We start from the raw sequence: 21,540 nt of genomic DNA, 5'->3' as shown, positions 1-21,540 counted from the left end.
GCTGTTGACGCCGGAGTGGTTCGCGCCGGTTTTCCCGCCGGCGTGGGGACTTAGTCCCACGAAAGGCGAATTCTGCCCTATGTATAAAAACATGACCTGTGTTGGAGTTGGGCAAGGACTTTCCAACTGGGACCTGTGCACAACGTGTAAATAACTTCTTAGACAATAAATAACCAGTTAATTTAAGCATCTCTTGTGGACTCTTCTGTGGAAATACTCCCTTTGGGTCATGGGTGACCCGAAAGGATCAGAGAATAATAAGTCACATGGTAAATATTGCGAAACAACATCAACCTGCACCTGTACCCCTCTGGCGTCTTTAAATATTCATAACTGAGCAGCTCATTCTCAGTTAAACCTCATTTAAAAGTTAACACCTTCTTATCTCTGAGCTCAGCAAGCCTTCCTGCAATCATCCGCAATAAACCTCAGTTAACTCTGACACAATTAATGTTCAGTAAAATGCCGATGTGTCGAATGCTTTAACGAGCCAGTGAACAGGTGCAATGGCTTGAATTTACTGGTCTCTAGGGTGCCGGGGGGGCTTAGTGAGTGGGAAGTGTGGGGTGGAGAGCCAGTCACCTTCCTGACTCCCTCAAATTAAGTTTGGGAATGAAAGGTCTATTGTTTAATTCATTTCCAGGATGTAGGCATCGCTGGCTAGGCCAGCACTTATTGCCCATCCCGAGAGTTGCCCTTGAGAAGTGGTAGACAGGCTTTGGGGAGCCAGGAGATGAGTTACTCGACACACGATTCCTAACTTTTGGCCTGCTCTTGTAGCCATAGAATTTACATTTTTTTAAATTCATTTTTGTGGGATGTGTGCTTCTCTGCCTAGGCCAGCATTTGTTTCCCTCCCTAATTGCCCTTGAGAAGGTGTTGGTGAGCTGTCTCCTTGAACCGCTGCAGTCCATGTGGTGTATGTACACCCACCGTGATATTAGGGAGGGATGTCCATGATTTTGAGCCAGCTACACTGAAGTAACTGCAGCGATATGTTTCCAAGTCAAGATGGTGAGTGACTTGGAGGGGAACTTCCCGGTGGTGGTGTTCCCATGTATCTGCTACACTTGTCCTTCTAGATGGTAGTAGTCATGGGTTTGGAAGGTGCTGCCTAAGGAGCCTTGGTGAGTTCCTGCAGTGCATCTTGTCGATGGTACAGACTGCTGCTACTGTGCATCAGTGATGGAGGGAGTGAATGTTTGTGAAAGGGCTGCCAATCAAGTGGGCTGCTTTGTCCTGGATGGTGTGGAGCTTCTTGAGTGTTGTTGGAGCTGCACTCATCCAGGCAAGTGGAGAGTACTCCATCACACTCCTGGCTTGTGCCTTGTGGCCAGGCTTTGGGAGTCAGGATTCCTAACCTCGCTGCAGGATTCCTAGCCTCTGACCTGCTCTTGTAACCTCAGAGTTTATATGACTACGTCTAGTTCAGCTTCTGGCCAATGATAATCATAGAATAGTTACAGCATAGAAGGAGGCCATTTGGCCCATTTTGTCCATGCCAGTAATCGCCAAGATGTTGAAAGTGGGGGATTCAGTGGTGTCAAGGAGGGATTGTCTCGCGTTGAAGATAGCCATTGCTTTGCACTTGTGCAGCATGAATGTTATTTGCCACTTGCCAGCCCAAGCCTGAATGGCTTTTCTATCCCTGACAGCCTGACAACTGGCATTGGGGCCAGTCTAAACCATAGGGGCTGGTTTAGCACACTGGGCTAAATTGCTGGGTTTTAAAGCAGGCCAGCAGCACGGTTCGATTCCCGTACCAGCCTCCCCAAACAGGTGCTGGAATGTGGTGACTAGGGGCTTTTCACAGTAACTTCATTGAAGCCTACTTGTGACAATAAGCGATTTTCATTTCATTATTGCCTTCATAAATATATTCATTGTTTTTCTTGGGAGTGATGTTCTTTATGAATTCTGTTAAGGAGAATGGGGTAGGTTGAGTAATGATAGATTGGATTGGATTGGTTTATTGTCACGTGTATCAAGGTGATTCAGACAGATCATTCCGTACATGAAAAGAAAATACATAATAGGGCAAATATAAAATATACACTGTAAATATATAGACACAGGCATCGGGTGAAGCATTCAGGAGTGTAGTACTCAGTAGAAAAGATGTGTGATGAGATGTGATCAGTCCATAAGTAGCATCAACTCCAGGGATCCTTGGAAATATTAAGTATTGGTTCCATTTATATGATTTTTATGGCAATGTTGCCTCACTGATTATTTCAAAAGCACTGAATCAGTTTTTAATATATATTTAATCAGTCAGATTTTAGTGTTGAGGTAACTTATTTCTTACATTGTTAATGTTTGATTTCTAAATTACTTTTAATGAATTAGCACCATAATTAATTTCCAAGTGGACAATAAATTTGGAATTGAATTGAATTGAATTAGTACGGAAATAAAGGACTTACAAAGAATCACAAAAAGATGATGATGTAGAAAGGAGGCTATCTGACCTTAAATGCCGAAACCACTGAAAGGGGTTACCAACTACTCCCACTTTCAAGCTCTTAGTATGTAGCCTTATAAGCTACAGCACTTCAAAAGCATATCCAAATATTTTTTTTTAATTTGATGCGGGCTTTTCATACCCCCACAATATCTCAGCTACAAATATTTCTCCTGGGCAACTAATGGCTGTGCCGCGCCAGGCATAAATCCGAGCAAGCCGGTTATCATAGAGTACCTACAGTGCAGAAGGAGGACATTCGGCCCATCAAGTCTGCACCAACATTTTAACGACCACACTACCTAGGCCTAATCCCCTGTCCTATTCATGCAATTAAGGGGCAATTTAGCAACACCAATCCACCTAACCTGCCCATCTTTGGACTGTGGGAGGAAACCGGAGCACCCGAAGGAAACCCACGCAGATACGGGAAGGAAGTCCAAACTCCACTCAGACAGTTTCCCGAGGTCAGAATCGAACCCGGGTCCCTGGCGCTGTGAGGCAGCAGTGCTACCCACTGTGCCACCATGTCGCCGGAGAGTCTGAAACCGGGAAGCGCTCCAGGCGCCGATTGGTTTCCGATCTAACTGCCCTGCTCTCATTGGTGAGATCCAGATCGGGCAGCACGGTAGCATTGTGGATAGCACAGTTGCTTTACAGCTCCAGAGTCCCAGGTTCGATTCCGGCTAGGGTCACTGTCTGCGGAGTCTGCACATCCTCCCCGTGTGTGCGTGGGTTTCCTCCGGGTGCTCCGGTTTCCTCCCACAGTCCAAAGATGTGTAGGTTAGGTGGATTGGCTATGATAAATTGCCCTTAGTGTCCAAAATTGCCCTTAGTATTGGGTGGGGTTACTGGGTTATGGGGATAGGGTGGAGGTGTTGACCTTGGGTAGGATGCTCTTTCCAAGAGCCGGTGCAGACTCGATGGGCCGAATGGCCTCCTCCTGCACTGTAAATTCTCTGATAATGGTAAATTCTATGATTCCGCCGTGGCGTGGCAAGGAACCAATCATCACCAGTTAAGGCCAATCTCCATCCCATCAGCAGGAAGGATCCCCTATCTAACGGCCTCCCATGATCTAACCACCTCCCCAGCGAGCGGTCACGCGGGCGCCCTCTGGCACACCTATTTACAAATGCGAAGCTAGCACAATGGCTGCTGTGGGAATCGGAGGAGATGAGTATCCATCTTGTAAATGGGCAGTCAGCGCGGGGGCATTGGGGCTGCTGCCCCAGTGCTCAGGAAGGGGGGGTGTCATGGGAGGGCGACGGGCCCAGTGCCCATGGGCCTGACATGTCACGCCCCCAGATGATGTATACCCATACAAGGGGCAGCTTCAGTTTCTACCTATCCGATTCACCGAACACCCCCAGGACAGAACCCCATCTGTGGGAATATGGTGCACTTTAACCCCCAATGACTGTGGTGGCCTCTGGCTGCGCAGCTGAACGCTATAGCTAATAGGCAATTGCCAATGTTATTGATGTGAGCACTTCACAGCTGCCAGGCAGTTCCCCCTGGGTAGAGGTGCCATGTTGCAGGCGGGTGTAGTTGCCTAGCATGCCAATCAGACTTTGTAGTCTGGACAATTTGCCTGAACACTGGAGGCTGCACAACTGCAGGGGCAGCGGCCAACAATCAAATACCCAAGAGCTGGGAAGCAGCACTGGGGAAACCCCCGTGACCAGAGGGTGGTTGTGTGTACTTGGGCCCGGTCCCAGTTCCTCTGCTGGCTGTGGTCTGGGGTGGGGTCTGGAGATTGGTGCCCAGGGGCCCCTGCTGTTGCCTGTGCAGGACAGGGTCCCCCAACACAAGCGGGATATTGGATGGCACCCTGAGAGATGGCAGGGAATGGGGGAAACCCGGCGGTGTAGAGGGTAACGGAGTGGAAGGCCTAACTGATTGTTGGTCTCACACCCTCTCTAATTCCTTACAGATATCACATTACGGATGATACACTGTGGACCCTACAGCAGTTGCCCGCGCTGTGGTGCTGGCAGCCCAGGCAGCCCGACACTGGATAAGACAGCGGTAGCAATGTCGACAGAGGCTCGGGGCGGCAGGCCGGGAAGGTACCCAAGGGGGAGGCCAGCGATGGTCCAAGGTGTACAGGTGTTGCTGGTCGTTCAAAGAGATGTCGGACAGCATGTGCCTCAACTTGGGGACTGTGCGGCACATATGCCATGTCCTTGCGAACTTGGCACCAAGTGGAGGAGGATACCCCTCCTGGCGGCTGTCGAGGTCACCACAGCCCTGATCTTTTACCACTCGAGTGGGGACTTGTGAGGCATAACACAGCCAACAGGGCACAAGTGTATCCCTGAAGTCACGGATGCCCTCTTTGTCCAGGCAGCTGACTATATAAACTTTGACATGGACCAAGCCCATCAAGATGCCCATTTTTCTGTCATCGCCAGGATGCCCCAGGCCCAGGGGATAATTTGTGGCACGCATGTTGCCTTGCGCACAATGAGCGGTCCTGGAGTGCCCTTCATTAACAGAAAGGGGTCCCACGCACTAAACGTTCAATTTGCATGCGACCATCACCTGAAGATCATGAATATGTGTGCATACTTCCCAGGGAGTGTGCACGACAGCTACATCCTAGGACAGTCAGAGATCCCTGGCGTCTTCAAGCGACACCCCAGGATGATCGGTGGGCACTTGAGGGATACGGGATGCCTGCTTAGGACCTGGCTAACGACACTAATGCAAGGGCCAGAGACCAATGTGAGGACCTGATATAACAAGGCCCATGTGGTCACCCGGGCTGTCATTGAGTGGTGTATCGGACTGCTTAAAATGCCGCTCCGATTCCTCGACTGCTCTGGTGGTACACTGTTGTACCCCTCCCAGAGGGTCGCCCGCCTCGTGATGGTCTTCTCCACAACACTGGCACAGCAGTAGGGCAAAGTATTGGCGGTGGATAAGGAGCGATATGTGGCCTTGTCAGAGGAGGTGGATGAGGAGGAGATGGACTAGGAGCGGCTGTAGGACACATGGGATCAGCTGGAGGATGGAGGACAGGCGACAGAGGTAATGGTCCGGTGAGTTTGAGGGCCCAGTTCTCATTTTGTCCGTCATCTCACCCCCTCTCCCCATGTGGTCAGTGAGAAGGAAGCATCTTTATGTGTGGCATGAACAACACACGTGTGACAGATCACCTGGGTTAGGATTCTATGAAGCGTAAGGAACAAATTTCTCCAGTGATATACCATCAATTCACTGTGAGACTGTGAGAACGAGTGAACATAAGGCTTTATTATCCAGGAACTTGCCTGCCAGTCTGCTGTACAAATGAGTACAAATGCTGTACAAATGCCGCCCACAGGTGGCCGGTCTATATATCGCCCCGGGGAGGGCGGAGCCAGAGGTGGAGCCCACCGGGGTTCCAGTACAATACCTGGAAGTAGATTGTATTATCATTTCCTGGTCATAGGTCACAGTATACAGACAGTTCATATTCAGGTGAATACATTCACCACATCCAGAAACCTTGGTTTCTTTTTGTGAACACTGGTGATCTGATTACCAAGCTTCCAAGAAGACTCCAATCATTAAAGTTTAACACCTTGTTTACTGCTGTGATCAAGCTTTATTTGTTATAACTATGCAGGGACGGTGTTTCACTGGGGTGGGTTGGTTGGTGGCTGTTAGTGATGTGATGAAACCTCCAGGAATGTATTCAGGGAATGGAGTAATTGGGGCAGGGATTCATCTTGAATGGTCACAAAAGCGAAGTTAGGGCTTAGTCTTCCACTTCACTGAAGTTGAATGGAGCTGAACATTGGGCAGGACGCGTAACAGGCTGATGCACTGACATCTGTTCTATGCCATTGCTCATGATGAATCTCAACACCAATATTTTGTGCTGGTGGTATGACCATATGGCAGCATGTAAGTGCAACGATTTGCAGGAAGGGAAGCTGCTAAAACATGACTGACAACATAATTATGTTTGCTGGTTAAATGCTGTTGACAATAAATTAGCATGCAAAAAGGCAGAAAATATCACCTGATCGCTAGGCGTCTCCCTCGAATGGAGCAGTCACTATTTGAATAATTGTCTACTATCCTGTTGGGTTCATTCACCTCAAGAGATCTTTTGAAACCACTCAGATGCCTCCTCTCGGTTAATTCTTTAGCCTTTGTATAGAATAATCGTGAAAGTACTACAGGTTGAGTGTCTTTTATCTGTAAATCTGAAAACTGAGGGGTGGGGGCCCCATCAGCGGAGTTGTGGACACTGTCAGCGAGATTCTCCGATCCCCCGCCGGGGGACCATTGATGATTTGCACAGGAGACCCCTGGCCTGAACCTCACTAACCACGCCCGACCTTTCATGTGGAAGATGTTCACCTGTGCTCTTTACCTTACAGTTTTTATTGTAAACATGTCGAAAAAAAACCCTATCAGATGCTCAACTTGGTAATTGAATTGCACACTTTTATTTATAAAGAAAAGCAGCCAGTTTAATCTTATAGCAATGAGGCTCTGCTCATGCAGAATGACTGATTACAGGCATGATGGGAACTTTTTGGTCAATTGAAATAAGGCATATCTAGGGACCTTATAGAATTTACAGTGCAGAAGGAGGCCATTCGGCCCATCGAGTCTGCACCGGCTCTTGGAAAGAGCACCCTACCCAAGGTCAACACCTCCACCCTATCCCCATAACCTAGTAACCCCACCCAACACTAAGGACAATTTTGGACACGAAGGGCAATTTATCATGGCCAATCCATCGAACCTGCACATCTTTGGACTGTGGGAGGAAACCGGAGCACCCGGAGGAAACCCACGCACACACGGGGAGGATGTGCAAACTCCGCACAGACAGTGACCCAAGCCGGAATCGAACCTGGGACCCTGGAGCTGTGAAGCAATTGTGATATCCACAATGCTACCGTGCTGCCCCCTTTAGATGGCCCACCTGATCAAAAGTTTGCAAAGTACAAAAAACAGGGGGCAGGATTCTCTCATCCCGCGGCAGAGTGTCCACGCCGTCGTAAACGCCGTTGCGTTTTACAACGACAAGAACGGGCCACTCCCAGGACTAATTCTGGCCCCTACAGGGGGCCAGCACGGCGCTGGAGCGGTTCACACTGCTCCAGCTGCCGATCCCGGCGCGAACTGGGCGCCACGGGATCTGCGCATGCGCATTGGCTTCCTTCAACGCGCCGGCCCCGACGCAACATGGCGTAGGACTACAGGGGCTGGTGCGTAGGAAGTGAGTCCCCCAGCCAGAGAGGCCGGCCCGTCGATCGGTGGGCCCATATCACGGGCCAGGCCACATCGGAGGCCGCCCCTGGGGTCGGAGCCCCCATTCCCCCACACAGGCCGCCACTCGACCCTTCCACGCTGTGTTCCTGCCGGCTGAGAGCAGGTGTGGACGGCGCCGGCGGGACTCAGCGTTTCCACGATGGCCGCTCAGCCCATCCCGGCCCAAGAATCGGTGGGCCGGCCACGTAGAGCGGCCCGCAGCTGGCGCCGCGCCAACCACGCCGGCGCAATGCCAACCACGCCGGCACCAATGGCGCCGATTATCCACTCTGCGGAGAATCACGTGCCGGCGTCGGGGCTGCGGGGCCCGGTTGCGGGGACTCTCCGGTCCGGCCCAGGGCCGGGAGAATCCCGCCCATGAACTTGGAACTGAACAAAACGACACCTGTAACCACCATGTCTGAATATTGGAAAAACGATCCCTGAAGGATGGGCCTGTGGTTAGAAGAATAAAGGTCATTCAGCCATTGTGCTTTTGGAGCAGACATGACGCCTTCCATGAAACATGTACGCAGGAGGGATAGATATGCAGATCTTGACTAATTTCTTTTTCAAATAAATTTAGAGTACCCGATTTTTTTTTCCCCAATTAAGGCAATTTAGTGTGGTCAATCCACCTCCCCTGCACATCTTTGGGTTGTGGGGGTGAGACCCACGCAAACACGGGGACAATGTGCAAACTCCACACGAACAGTGAGCTGGGTCCTCAGCGCGTTGAGGCAGCAATGCTAACCACTGCGCCACCACGCCACCCTTGAGTCATTTCTTTTAAGTCATGATGTGGAGAGTCACTCACTTGATGAAGGAGCTACGCCCCGAAAGCTATTCCAAATAAACCTGTTGGACTTTAACCTGGTGTTGGAAGGCTTCTTACTCATTTATTTTAGCGTAACCTAGGACCAACCTTACACATACAACATCCTGAGCGAAGGACGCAGCAAACGAAGAGACCTCTGAAGAAGAAGGAACTTGGCCAGTTCTAATGGCCTGATGTCTAAAGCTGTGAGTCTTGAGACTAATTGTGGCCACTTGTATAGCATAAAATTTGAATACCTAATGTATTTTATTGAAGTTTAGTTAATAAAATTGTGTTGAATCTTAAGTTCAGAGTAGAGTGTTTGTTTGACACATAACTGTTTGAACTCTTGTAAGGAACCGAGACTCAACATTCTTAACAGCCCGAGACACATTTTGCCCCTTCGCGCCCACCCCGCAGCCCTCTGTACCAGGGCCCACAGTAATGCTGGATACCAACACGACAACATGCATTTATATAGCACCTTTAATGCAATAAAAACTTCCCAAGGTACTTCACAGTAGCATTATAAAACAACATTTGACATTGAGCCACGCACAACGGTATTAGGGCAGAAAACTAAAATCTTAATCAAAGAGGTAATTATAAAGGAAAATCTTAAATGGGGAGAGATAGGAAGGGGACAGAGATTTAAGCAGGGAATTCCCGAGTTGAGGCAGTGCAAGACACAAATAAGAAATGGTGGAGCGTTTAAAATTGTGCATGTGCAAGAAGCCTGAATTAGTTGAGTGCAGATATCATAGACTGGTGTGGAGTTGAAGGAACGCGCAGACACAGGAAAGGGCAAGGTCATGGAGGGATTTGAAAAAAAGGATGGTAAATCTAAAATTGAAGCCTGTTTAATTAGGAGCCAAGGTCAATGACCCCAGGGGTAAGAGGTGAATAAGATTTGGTGTGAATAAGCAGATGAGCAGCAGAGATTTGGATGACTTCAGATTTATGGAGGATAGGATGCGGAGGATGACTAGGAGTGTGTGAAAATAGTCAAATCTAGAAGTAAGAAAGGCATGAATGAAGGTTTCAACAACAGATGAATTGATGTGGTGGATTATAATTCTAGCCTCTTGGTATAACCCACAAGTATCTTACAGGGTGGGAACAATTAACTTCCCCGTGAACCTTATAGAATACAGGCTCCCCTGCTCAGGGGCCGAGGGGCCGATGAGCAATGTTTGGTTGTCAGGTATTTAAAGCTGGCCAGTTAGGCAGCAACAAAGCAGACCCAGGAGGGATCTACTCTGTGATGTATATTACAGTTATTGTAAATAAACTAAGTTTCTTTTGTTTTAAATAGATTTAGAATACCCAATTATTTTTTACAATTAAGGGGCAATTTAGCGTGGCCAATTCACTTATCCTGCACATCTTTGGGTTGTCAGCAGTGAGACCCACGCAGAGAGGGGGAGAATGTGCAAACTCCATGCGGGCAGTACGGTAGCACAAGTGGCTAGCAGTGTGCGGAGTCTGCACGTTCTCCCCGTGTCTGCGTGGGTGTCCTCCGGGTTCTCCGGTTTCCTCCCACAGTCCAAAGACGTGCAGGTTAGGTGGATTGGACATGCTAAAATTGCCCTTAGTGTCCAAAAAAGGTTAGGAGGGGTTATTGGGTTACGGGGATAGGGTGGAAGTGAGGGCTTAAGTGGGTCGGTGCAGACTCGATGGGCTGAATGGCCTCCTTCTGCAATGTATGTTCTATACTCTATGTTGTTCGATGTTCCACACGGACAGTGACCCCGGGGCTGGGATTGAAGTCGGGTCCTCGGCACCGTGAGGCAGCAGTGCAAACCACGGTGCCACTGTGCTGCTCCAATAAACTAAGTTTCTTTGAACTACACAGTGTGAACTCCTTCACGGCTTTATAATACCCCTTTTTGCATTAATCCCAGCTTGGTTGTATCTTTCTGATGATTCCTCTCCACGTTAGGCTGAGAAAGACAGATTCTGGAGATGCTAAATGGGTCTGAAAGACTTGATCTATCTCTCCCCCCAAAAGAATGGAGTCACTGATTCTTCAACCTCTTTAACAGGTACGGACAGGTTATAATATCCCGGATACTATTATTGCGTGCCAACCAGTCTTCAGCAATGTCTACCACACCCCATCCCACGAAGAGGGTACAGAGCTGGGTTCTTGACTCAGCGGAACAGAAGATTATGTAAGACAAAAATAAAGTTTAAAATATATCGATGTTTATTAAAGGAGAAAACTTGCAATTCACAGTGAGGCAAAAGCAGACAAATGCAATGTCAAAAAGTTTGAGGGAGAGAAAATACAATCTTACTTCTAGAAGAGGATCCGGTTTTTAAATTCAATTACTATTCCAGCAAATATTTTTAGTGTATCCATCGATTATTAAAGTAGCCTTTACCTTAATATCTGCATGAAGATTACAGAGTTAGCAAGATGATTCTGTCCTAATTAAGGAGAGAATTATGATTGCCTCAACCTAATAATTGTACCTCTACCTTGAGAGACGTTTCAGCGCGTTAAACATATGGAAAAATCCAATATATTCTCTCAATGTTTATGGTACTCCTTGGGCTGCATAACTCATTTCTTAAATATAGGGCTGGTATTTAAATTGTAATTAGGGTTGTCCTCTTTATGGTCCAAGTATGGTTTGCATTGCCAGTAATATTGAAGTAGATTCAGCCCTCTTTGATTTTTAAGAAGGAAACTCTAATTTCTAAGTAATGTCTGGGCCTCATTGATTCTAGAAAGCTAAGCTGAAAGGACTTGTGATGGTCAATATTTTATTAACAATGTCTGTGTTTTAAGATTATAATGTAATTCTTGTGTTGGGTTTGGATTCTAAAAATTCCACTTGTCTTTGGTCCAGGTCTAGGATTATCAAATACTTACTGAGAATTTGCAGATAAATTTGTCACTCTAGACTTTGGTTGTGTATCTTTTAATCAGGGATTCTCTTAATGCTGTGAGGTGAGGCAGTCCCTTTCATGCAGCGTCCCACAGCAATGGAGTATAGAACATAGAACAGTACAGCACAGTACAGGCCTTTTGTCCCACGATGTTGTGAGACCATTTATCCTAATCTAAGATCAACCTAACCTACACCCCTTCAATTTACTGCTGTCCATGTGCCTGTCCCAGAGTCACTTAAATGTCCCTAATGATTCTGACTCCACCACCTCTGCTGGCAGTGCATTCCACACACCCACCACTCTCGGTGTAAAGAACCGACCTCTGACATCTCCCCTATACCTTCCTCCAATCACCTTAAAATGATGTCCCCTCATGACAGCCATTGCCACCCTGGGGAAAAGTCTCTGGCTATCCACTCTATCCATGCCTCTCATCACCTTGTACACCTCTTATCAACTGTATGAACTGCATTTAATCTTAAAAAAAACCTTTTAATTATTCAAGCTTTTGTGACTCTTTTAACGTTATTTAACCATATTTGACAGGATTTCTTGAGACAATTTTTTTTTTTAGTGAAGCTGTTAACGCACTCAGGATTGTTCACCAATGCTGCCCAATCACAGAATCACATCTAACAGTAGACATTTTGAATTTTTGTAAGTGTGGGCTGATCGAGTGCACTCTGTACTCTGCCTATTGCAAACAACCGAATGGACATGCTGTTTGATTCAATCAACCAATCGCTGGGTAATACCATGCCTGGTATTAGCAAGTCCAACAGTCCAAAAGTGTGCAGCTTAGGTGGATTGGCCATGCTAAATTTCCCCTTAGTGTCCAAAGATGTGCTGGTTAGGTGGGGTAATGCGGATAGGATGGGGGAGTGAGCCGAGGTAGGGTGCTCTTTCAGAGTGTTGGTGCAGACTTGATGGGCCGAATGGCCTCCTTTTGCACTGTAAGGATTCTATAGACTCTAAAGGAGATTCCAAACCAAAATGCTTACTGTTAGGTGTGATTCCACAATTGGGCAGCACTTGCTGAACAACTCTGAATGTGCTAATAGTTGCACTAACAAAAATTTAAGGTAGTCAGTCAAGCTTATGATGTGGCTCAATTACGCTAGCTAGAAGTGACATACATTCATACGTAGGATTTGTTCCCTGCAAGCAAAAGGAATATGTTCAAACCTTGCGCCTTTTCTCAATTACCTAAGAGCTTGGAGTGCCTAAGGTTCCCCATTGTGTTCTCCAGGCGTATGCATCGGCCAACAGCACCCTTTTCTCCAGTAGTATAAATTGCTGTGGTCGTTTGAAATTTGGCATTCTTGCATTTGTCCTGATGAGTGCAAGGCAAAAAGGTTTTGGCAACACGTCTTTCTTTTCAGCAATATTCAAGTTCTGTGACACCAAATGATAAATAGTGTAGAACTTTCAAAGGATATAGGCAAGTTGGCGGAATGGGAAGACAAAGTGTCAGATGGAATTTAATGCAAAGAAACGAATCTTGGTACGAGAGAGAACATAACAAAAAAATTACAAATCTAAAAGGAGGGGGTAGGTGGAGATGGCAGGGACCCGGTTGGTGGTGCAGTAGCGGAGGGACCTGGTTGTAAATGCTCACAAATCCTGGCAGGCAGCAGAACAGATTGAGAGCACGCTTAATAAAACATACAGCATCTTCGGCTTAGTTAATAGGGGTATAAGTGTACAAGAACACTGATCTAGCCTCAGTTGGAGTATTGTGTCCAGTTCTGGCAGACACGCTCATTAGAAAGAATGCAGACAAAAAAAAAAAATCACAAGATTGGCCCCAGTGGTGGGGAACCTCTATTACGTAGATACATTAGAGAAACTGGGAGTGTTCTTCTTGAAGAGGAAAATGTTGAGAGGAGTTTTGACGGAGGTATTCAAAATCAAGAGGCGACTGCGCAGAGTAGATTGGGGAAAGAATTGCTCTTATTGGCGGAAGCTTCATGAAAGGGAAGGCACGGAATCGAAGCCCTTGACAAAAGAAGCAATGGAGAGGTGCAGCGAGTGATTAGACTCTGGAATGTGCTGCCTCAGGGTGTAGTGGAGGCAGGTTCAATCGAGGCAAGGAAATGGGTTGTTATTTGAAAAGGAAGAATGGGCGGGACAGTAGCACAAGCAAATTTGCTTCCGCAGAGAGTCAGTGTGGACACTTTGGGCCAAATGGCCTTCTCCTGTGCTGTAACAAGTCTGGGATTCTGGGACTATTCCCACCGAGAAACCTGTTTGGAAACAATAATAAGTGGTGGGTGCCAATCGAACCCTCATGATTTTTCTCTCCTGTCTGGCCAGCTCTGTGCTTCATTGCCCAATGCCATGAGGCCTACTTTGTGCAACAGACCTCGCCCCAACTCCCTTAGATTTACATTGCAGTATCAACTGCGGTGATTCCGTCGAATATTTGAAATAAAAACTGGTCAGCATTTGCAGTTTCTGCTGAAGCAGGACGCGTGGAGAAAACAAATTAAACGCAAATTCTTTCGACATGGAGATGCAAATTAATCACATTTGCAACTCCAAAAATTTAAAGCCATCCTCTACTCAAATGCATTGTGACTGATGAGGAACGTATAGCAAGGCTGCTGATTCATCCCTGAAAGTGTAATGACCATAATAACAACATACATACTACCATATTTATTCATTTATTAACATTTGTAGTCAATGGAGGAATATGATTAGTACATAGAGTTAGTATCATACACAGTTAAGATTACTGAAGCATTTGAATTCAACAAAAGGTCGATGTTTTTAAACCACTTTTGTAGATCTGGGGCGGGATTCCACCTCCCTCCCCATGGTGTGTTCTCCAGTGGAGGTAGCCTGCCATTGCCCAGCAGCAGGATTGTCCAGTCCCGCTGATGTCTATGGGGTTTTGTGTGGCCCGCACTCCCTGGTGCTGGAGAACCCGCCACGGGGGTTCACCGTCAACGGGAAGAAAAGATCCCACTGGCGGTAAGTGCCGGAAAACTTCATCGCTGATCGTGAACTGTGCATACATTATGTACTATTACTTGAAAATAAACTGCATTCTAAAATTAATTACACAATTAGAAAATATATATCATATACTGCCGCAAATTAGTCAAGTGGTATTCAGCGATCTTTCTATCTTTTGTTTGAAAAAGCTGACAGAGAGTGTAGTGCCGTGTACGGTATGGTATGGCACGGTAGCAGAGCAGTTAGCACTGATGCTTCACTGTGCCAGGGTCCCGGGTTCGATGCCCGCTTGGGTCACTGTCTATGCGGAGGCTCCACGTTGTCCCCGTGTCTGCGTGGGTTTCCTCCGGGCGCTCCGGTTTCCTCCCACAAGTCCCGAGAGACGTGCTTGTTAGGTGAATTGGTCATTCTGAATTCTCCCTCAGTGTACTCGAACAGGCGCCGGAGTGTGGCGACTAGGGGATTTTCACAGTAACTTCATTGCAGTGTTAATGTAAGCCTACTTGTGACACGAATAAAGATTATCATGTGTCGTATTTGCGTTTCCATATTAACAGGTTTGCCATCACATGAAGAATTCAAGGGCAAGGTTTTAACTTTCTTACTCTTGTCGCAGACCAATGCCTGCCAGATGCATGCATCTGAATAAATGTGGCAGGGGATAGTGCACCCATGATGCAGACTACTCATCTTTGTTAACTTAAATCCATTTAAATTAATGGACAGAAAAACTGGTTGTGCCCTGAGCAGAAAAATTGCCCTTTAAAATCTGATGTCCTGGAGATTAGCACTTTCCATCAAATATGAGGCGTTTTCAGCATCAGTCAAAGATGTCAGAGCCATTGGAAAGTCCAGGAAGTTCAGAACTCAGCCACACCCATCACACCCGTCAATAACAATTTGATTTAAAAAAAATAAAAATTGGTATTCTAAAAACCATAACGCATGTCCAGTATTAGCATATCTCTAGGGAACGTGATAGAATGAAGTTGACCTTCGCAACCTGGTTCAAACTCTGTAAATAAAATAACAAAGAAGGCCGTTAATACTGAGCTGCAGAATTGATAGACTCAAGTGTCGTGAATAGGCCAAGGCATTAAGTCTTTGTACATATCTACTCACAGCAGAAATGGTTTCAGATCCTTGTTCAGTTATTGTTTTTCTCAAAGAACAGATAATCCTGAAAAAAAACAATTCGAGCCTGATTAAATATAATTGACTTGAATACAATGAACCTCCATACGAGTATACGAATTATTAGCAGTAGACCACTCGGCCCCTCAAGCCTGCACCGCCATTCAATAAGATCATCGCTGATCTGATTGTAACCTTAGCCCCGCATTTCTGCCCACCTCCAATAAACTTTCACCCCCTTGTTAATTTTCTCTCGGAGTAAAAATATTTATTGAATTGCACATATCTTTGCAGGAAACCTTTACAATAGTTATGCAATGCTTCCAGCATTGGAAGCAATCCTGGGCCACTGGACCTGTGATCGCAGAACCGTTCATTCCTCCTTTGTTATTTACTATTATCCCTGCGCTATCTTCGAAACAGAGGAAGACTCCATTTTTTTTCTTCGGTATGCTTTCCGCTGCCGTATCACTACTGCTGGATGCATCTTTTACCTGAGGTCTGGTCTGCCTTTCTATACAGTTGCCATGACCATGTCGCCAAAGCCAGCAGCTGGTAGCCTGTTGAAACAACCCTTTATCCCTTTGACTGAGATGTTGTACAGGTTCTTGGCACCTGTGTTATCTGCACAATTGATCACAGACCCCCTCAGGGAGGCCAAGGGAGCTGTGAAAGTTCGCTGCAGACGAACCACCACATCTTCTCTTAGACATTGTGGTTCAGGGAAAGAGCATTCATCAAGAATCTATCTGGAACTGCCTTAAAAATATTCCAATACTCTTCTTCCACTACCCTCTAAGAGAAACAAATTCTCGTCATCGCTGTCCTAAATGGGGACCCCTTATTTTTAAACAGTGGCCCCTTGTACTAAATTCTCCTACAATAGGAAAGATCCTCTTCACTTCCAAGACCCCTCAGGATCTAGTACGAATCACTGTACATTCTTAAGCAAAATTACAGTGGAAGCACTCTTGCAAAAATGCCAGGGGGGTGATTTTTGTGCCCATGTCGACCATCAGCGATGCAAAATCTTGTGAGAATTGGGAAATGGGATTCTCGCCAGTGAGATCTCGTTTCCCGATTTGCCCTGTTCCTCACGGGTGATGTAACGAGGTTCCCACCCTTCATTTAAATACATCTGAATTCATTTACATATTTTAAATGGTGCTCCCCTCCACGTTCCCCCCCCCCTCCCCCAGTCAATACCCCTCCACCCCCAGTCACAGAACATTGAACTCTTGCTAATGTGATGTCACATTGGCGAGGCTCACACAGGTTTGTGTAGACGAGAAATAGTCGACACAATCCCGCTGGAGACGCTAAGTTAAGTATAGGCCCCTCGGGGGGGGGGGGGGGAGGGAGGGGGGGAGGCACTATGTGCAAGGGGGCAAGGCCAGGCTTGTGCCCGCTGGGGAGTCCTATGGGAGGGGTTCCTCTTGTGTGTTGAGGAGGGCTAATACGTGTGACGGCAAAGCGTTCCTTCGAGATTGTGATGGGTGGGGGGAGGGGTTGGGAAGGGAGGGGGAATGCCCCCAGAGACTGCAGTAGTGGGGGGTCCCCCAGATGTCTGATAGGGTTGGGAGGGGTGGGGGCCCAATGTTGGAGCTGTGGTTGTGGGGGTTGCCCTGATGTTGTGGTGGGGAGGGTGGGAGCTGATGCTTGTGAGGGGGATCCTCCATGCCCGTGGGTGGGGGTGGGGGTGGGGGGGGGGGGGGTGGGTGGGGGTTACTTTCTGTACTGCTTGCAGCATCCTTAAAATATGGTGCACAATCTCTGTGGAACCGATCTTGCCGGCTCTATCAGGCCCCGCCCGCCTGCCTGACAGTGTAAACCCCATCCCCGCTAATCTGATCTAGAAACACGGCTGTGCTATGGAGAGCTGCACGGTGCTTTTCTGTCAGAGCTTGACACTAAAAAAACATGGGAGAATTCCGTCCCTGGTTAATCTGTATTATGCCGTACATCACAGTTATTTGATCTGTTGAAAGAGGTGATAAATCACCAATAGAACCTTGGCATTCCTCATTAACCAAAGGAAATTGCATGAGAACTCTCAATATGATTCAACAGACACAGCTACATTTTTCAATCCTGACCATTTCCATTTCACAGATGTCATTCCAGCTTTTCCAATAGAATGGAAGGTAGATTGTTCCTTGAAGCATTTGATTTATAGCCACACTTACTTATAACCTTCAATCTCTGCTAAACCACATATTTATCGAGCACCCTTTAATTGAGTTCATCAAAAATAGCTTCAGCTTTTAAAAAAATCTAATACTATATTCCAAAGATCTGCTGTGGAGGAAATGGGGAAATCTGTCAACTGTTCGCCTGGTTGCACTCTCGTCTTCGGGTCAGAATGTTACAAGGTCAGTTCAAGCTGTCGGTGGGGTCAGAAAGTCCCGCCGAAGTCAATGGCAACTTGCATGGCTTAACGGCCCTGCCGTGGCGGGTCAACTAGGCGGGAATGGAAGATCTCTCCGGCGGGAAGGGCCAGGAAATTCCTCCCATTTGCACAAAATCTGTGCAAATTGGTTGGTTTAGCACACTGGGCTAAATCGCTGGCTTTTAAAGCAGACCAAGGCAAGCCAGCAGTATGGTCCAATTCCTGTACCAGCCTCCCGAACAGGTGCCGGAATGTGGCGACTAGGGTCTTTTCATAGTAACTTCATTGAAGCCTACTTGTGACAATAAGCGATTTTCATTTTCATTTCATTTCAAAATCTGAGCTAACATTCCACTGGCGTACTGAGAGAATGCTACGCTATTGGTTGAGTTGGCTTTTGGGAGGGATGTTCAACCGAAACCAACTCGGCCCTTCCAATTGGAACCGAGAAAAATTATATGGCTCTGTTTTTAAAGAAGAGCAGATGCATTCACCCACCAGATATCTAGCCTTCAACCAATATCACAAAAATAGATTATCTGCTCATTTACCCCATTGTAGTGGGGCCTCGCTGTCTGTGCAAATTGTCTGTCACAATTCCTGCATGACATTCCAGCAATGATTACAGTTCAAAAGTACTTAATTGACTGTAAAGCATTTCTGGACATCCTGCGACTGTCAAAGATGCTACATAATGCAAGGAAATAAGAGTATACGAGTTAGGAGCAGGAGTAGGCCACTCGGCCCCTCAAGTCTGCTCTGCCATTTAATTATATCATGAGTGATCTGTAACCTCAACCCCACAGTCCTGCCTAGCCCCTAATAACTTTTCACCTCCTTGTAATCAAATATTTATCTTGCTCTGCCTTAAAAATATTCAAAGATTCTACTTCCACTGCCTTTTTGAGGAAGAGCGTTCCAGAGACTCACGTCACTCTGAGAGAAGAAATATCTCCTCAGCTCTGTCTTAAACGAGCGATCTCTTATTTATAACCAGTGACCCCTAGTTCTAGACTCTCCAACAAGAGGAAACATCCTCTCCACATCCACCCTGTCAGTACCCCTCAGGATCGTAAAGGTTTCGATCAAGTCACCTCTTCTAAACGTATCTATTTAGGGGCTGGTTTAGCACAGTGGGCTAAACAGCTGGCTTGTAGTGCAGAACAAGACCAGCAGCGCGGGTTCAATTCCCGTACCGGCCTCCCCGAACGGGCGCCGGAATGTGGCGACGAGGGGCTTGTCACAGTAACTTCATTGAAGCCTACTTGGGACAATAAGCGATTATTATTATTATTGTCTGTTTGTATTAAAAAGATGAGATCATATTCTCCTTGTAATTTATTAAAGTTGTCAAGCAAAAGTACCGTCTGACTTTTAATCTTGATAGAATCATAGTTCTCCCATCTCGGAACCCTCCCACGGTGGGGGTGGGGATAGCAAATGCTTCCTGCTGCGGAGGGTGATAGGGAACCGTGCCATATCTTCCCTCCCAGGGTTTGCGCCAGCTATTGTGGTGGTGCGGGCTTGATGGCATGCATCCTGCTGTCATATCTGGTTGCCTTATTTAAAAGGTGCCTAACATCCCTGACCCCCTCGTTGAAGAAAAAAGACAGACCACCTGAAGATCTGCAGGAACATCTGAGACTGAAAAATGGACCTCCTGAATGACACTGAAGCTGGAAGATCCACCTGATAGATGCTCCCCCAAGCCACTGCTCTGGTGTTCTGGGATACAAGGTTACTGGCGGCTTCTATCCTGAACTCTGAAGACAGCCCCTGACTTCTCAAGCTGCATAGTTCCAGACAGGTGTCCTTTCCCGCTGACGTTGTGGAGATGTTGGGAGGTAGATTCCGGTCCGGCCTTCCTCTGCATCACATTAGTGGGTTGCAAATTGGTTTCATTCCACCTCCAGTGGGATTCGGGATCTGCCGTGGTGGCACCAGCAGAAGATCCCGCTGTGAAGTCACGCCAGCAAGAAACTGATTTCTGGGCCTCCTGCCAAATTCCACCCTCCTGCCCGCCAATGATTCTGCTGGCAGGGTCATGGGGAAATTCCACCCATAGAATGGATTTTGGCCCATCAAGTCTTTGCTCGCTCTTTCGAAAAACTATCCAGTTTAGTCACGATCGGCCACACTTGCCTTATTTCCTGCAATTTTTCTCTCCTTTAGTTATTCATCCAATTCTCTTTTGAAGGTTATCATTGAATCAATCTCCCTGCCAGAAAGTGCATACCAATTTCTAACCATCCAATGAGTAAAAAGGTTTTTCCTCAGGTTGCCTCTTATTACAACATTGAGTTTATGCAGAAGGAACCCGAGCTCCTATTGAACCTCTGTGCTCCTCATCTCCCTCTCCGCTCTTGGGTCTCGAGGCACCCATTTAATTGCACAGTATTGCTGAATTCCTTTCTGTTCCAAAATGCAGTTATTTTTATAACCTACATATATGGGTTAGATACTGCTAATTTATGATAGAGAGAAATTCATGCATATTGGTGTGGTAACAGGATGCATTGCATCATTCTGGGGACATGTGTACAGTTTTCATCACCATTACACATTCTGGGAGACCCAGATGTTCTTCCCTTATTTAGACTGAGACCAATGCAATGCTGGATCTTGAGCTCCCGGAGACCCTGAAGCCAGCTGTGTGCCACCTGAGGTTTTGCAGTAACATGGTTTGATACTAACCCGCAATTGCTCCATTCTGGGGCTCATTCAGAAATTTTTCAGCCAAGGGAGATCGACAACCTTCAGAAATCCAGTTTAGCCGGGGGTTCAACTTTACTTTCCTGCCTGTTCCCCTGGATTTCCTGAGAGACCAAAAGTCGGCCTAACCCAGCCCAGGATAAACAACAACACCTCCTCCATTGACAGTCCTCAATACTGGAGCCCCGCAAGGCTGCGTACTTAGCCCCCTACTATAGTCCCTATACACACACGACTGCGTGGCAAAATTTGGCTCCAATCCATCTACAAGTTCTCAACAACGATGAGTCAGAATACAGGAGGGAGATAGGGGGCGAAATTCTCCGACCCCCCGCCGGGTCGGAGAATCGCCGGGGGCTGGCGTGAATCCCGCCCCCGCCGGTTGCCAAATTCTCCAACACCGGATATTCGGCGGGGGCGGGAATCGCACCGCGCCGGTTGGCGGGCCCCCCCCCCGCGCGATTCTCCGGCCCGGATGGGCCGAAGTCACGCCGCTAAAATGCCTGTCCCGCCGGCGTAGATTAAACCACCTACCTTACCGGCGGGACAAGGCGGCGCGGGCGGGCTCTGGGGTCCTGGGAGGGGCACGGGGCGATCTGGCCCCGGGGGGTGCCCCTACGGTGGCCTGGCCCACGATCAGGGCCCACCGATCGGCGGGCGGGCCTGTGCCGTGGGGGCACTCTTTCCCTTCCGCCTCCGCCACGGTCCCCACCATGGCGGAGGCAGAAGAGACTCCCTCCACTGCGCATGCGTGGGAAGCTATCAGCGGCCGCTGACGCTCCCGCGCATGCGCCGCCCAGACATGTCATTTCCGCGCCAGCTGGCGGGGCACCAAAGGCCTTTTCCGCCAGCTGGCGGGGCGGAAATTCGTCCGGCGCCGACCTAGCCCCTCAAGGT

The 21,540-nt window shown here is 47.6% G+C and overlaps 1 protein-coding gene and 1 pseudogene across 1 annotated transcript in view; both read right to left on the bottom strand.

The window, feature by feature from the left end:
• Nucleotides 1–14,090: 14,090 nt before the first annotated feature.
• LOC140389615 (phospholipid scramblase 2-like) overlaps nt 14,091–21,540 on the bottom strand; it is a 107,524-nt gene continuing 100,074 nt past the window's right edge. Inside the window, exons 8-9 of the mRNA XM_072473884.1 lie at nt 15,531–15,588; nt 14,091–15,423 (exon numbers count right to left, since the gene is read on the bottom strand). Of these exons, the coding sequence (XP_072329985.1) occupies nt 15,556–15,588 (33 nt within the window). The 3' untranslated portion in view covers nt 14,091–15,423; nt 15,531–15,555. The remainder of the gene's footprint in view (nt 15,424–15,530; nt 15,589–21,540) is intronic.
• Nucleotides 15,853–16,428, bottom strand: LOC140389283 (large ribosomal subunit protein uL14-like; annotated as a pseudogene).

The sequence above is a fragment of the Scyliorhinus torazame genome, chromosome 14 (genome assembly GCF_047496885.1).
Source record: "Scyliorhinus torazame isolate Kashiwa2021f chromosome 14, sScyTor2.1, whole genome shotgun sequence".
NCBI classification, from domain to species: Eukaryota; Metazoa; Chordata; class Chondrichthyes; order Carcharhiniformes; family Scyliorhinidae; genus Scyliorhinus; species Scyliorhinus torazame.
This window is presented reverse-complemented; position numbering and strand designations above follow the sequence as displayed.